Raw genomic sequence first — 1,325 nt, forward strand, 5'->3', positions numbered from 1 at the left:
ATTATTTTAATATTATTGTATATCATTTTATTTAATTAATTATTTTTAATACCTGTTTAGGTTATATATATGTGTTTTTTTTTCAGTTTTAATTTTTAAACTTAACACAGGTGGGAAATGTTACTTTTCCAACTATTTGAAATATTTTCTTATATTTTAGTCTAGTTAACATTTATTTTATTTGTATTTAAGTATTTGGTTGAAGTATGTTAATATACAGTAGCTGAAGTAGTTTTAGTTATCAATAACAACACTAAAAACAGGCCAACTATCATAAACAGTTGTCCATGCATGACTTTATTTCGGGTCAAGAGTGTCATGAGAGGCCAAAGCCATCGTATTTCACTGGCAGAAGTGTTTGTGGTCGTCTCTGAGCACATCAAGGTTAGTATCAGCGGCCGCTCGCGCTCAAGTGACAGGAACAACTGGACGAGAGGCTGTGAAACGCAGGAAGAGCTGCCAGGGCAGTGTTGTTTGACACTCTGATATGTTTCCGAGCGTGTGTTTAAGATGTGTTCGTGACGCCACACGGCTCTGGGAATGTCCTTCACGTCTCTAAGCTTCAGTTGAAGAGCGTCAAGCTGAGAAGGAGAGCAGAAATGGGTGGAAAGAAATCCAAAAGTGCTGTAGATGACGACACGACGCAATCGGGACGAAAGAGCGCCGCTCAGGACGAAAACCTTCCGACGGTCGAACGCATTCGCAAACACACCACAACACACTTCGGATACAAAGTGCTCAGTCTGGCTCGACGCGGCCTGACGGATGCTCCAGAGGAATTATGGGAGATCACAGAGCTGCAGAAGCTCAATCTGTCGCTCAACGCGTTGCGATCCGTTCCACCGTCGCTGGGTTCGCTGCAGAATCTAGTGGTGCTCAATCTCTGGGGAAACCAGCTCACTAGCTTGCCTCCTGAAATCGGACGGCTGAGAAACCTAAAGGTGCTTTTCGCATATCGCAACCGTCTGAGCGACGTTCCCGAAGAGCTGGGTTCATGCACCAAACTGGAAGTGTTGAGTCTGGCCAGTAACCAGTTAACTAGTCTCCCTGCGTCGCTCTCATCCCTCGCGGGGTTAAAGAAGCTGAACCTGAGCCACAATCTGATCGCGCACATCCCCGGCTGCGTCTACAGCATGAAGAGCCTGGTGTTCCTGCAGCTGGCCTGTAACAGACTGGAAAACATCGCCGATCAGATCCAAGCGCTGGCCGACCTGAAGATCCTCATCGTCGAGGGAAACTGCATCCACTCGCTTCCCAAGATGCTTTGCCGTCTGACCAAGCTGGAGCTCCTCAACGTGGATTTCAACGACATCCAGAGCGTGCCG

General features: G+C 46.6%; 1 protein-coding gene across 1 annotated transcript in view; it reads left to right on the forward strand.

Annotated features, from left to right (window-relative positions):
- Window positions 1-412: 412 nt before the first annotated feature.
- LOC113042686 (leucine-rich repeat-containing protein 30) overlaps window positions 413-1,325 on the forward strand; it is a 1,316-nt gene continuing 403 nt past the window's right edge. The window contains exon 1 of the mRNA XM_026201711.1: window positions 413-1,325. This exon is cut by the window's right edge and continues 403 nt beyond it. Within this exon, the coding sequence (XP_026057496.1) occupies window positions 600-1,325 (726 nt within the window). The 5' untranslated portion in view covers window positions 413-599.

Source organism: Carassius auratus, chromosome 24 (genome assembly GCF_003368295.1).
Source record: "Carassius auratus strain Wakin chromosome 24, ASM336829v1, whole genome shotgun sequence".
NCBI classification, from domain to species: Eukaryota; Metazoa; Chordata; class Actinopteri; order Cypriniformes; family Cyprinidae; genus Carassius; species Carassius auratus.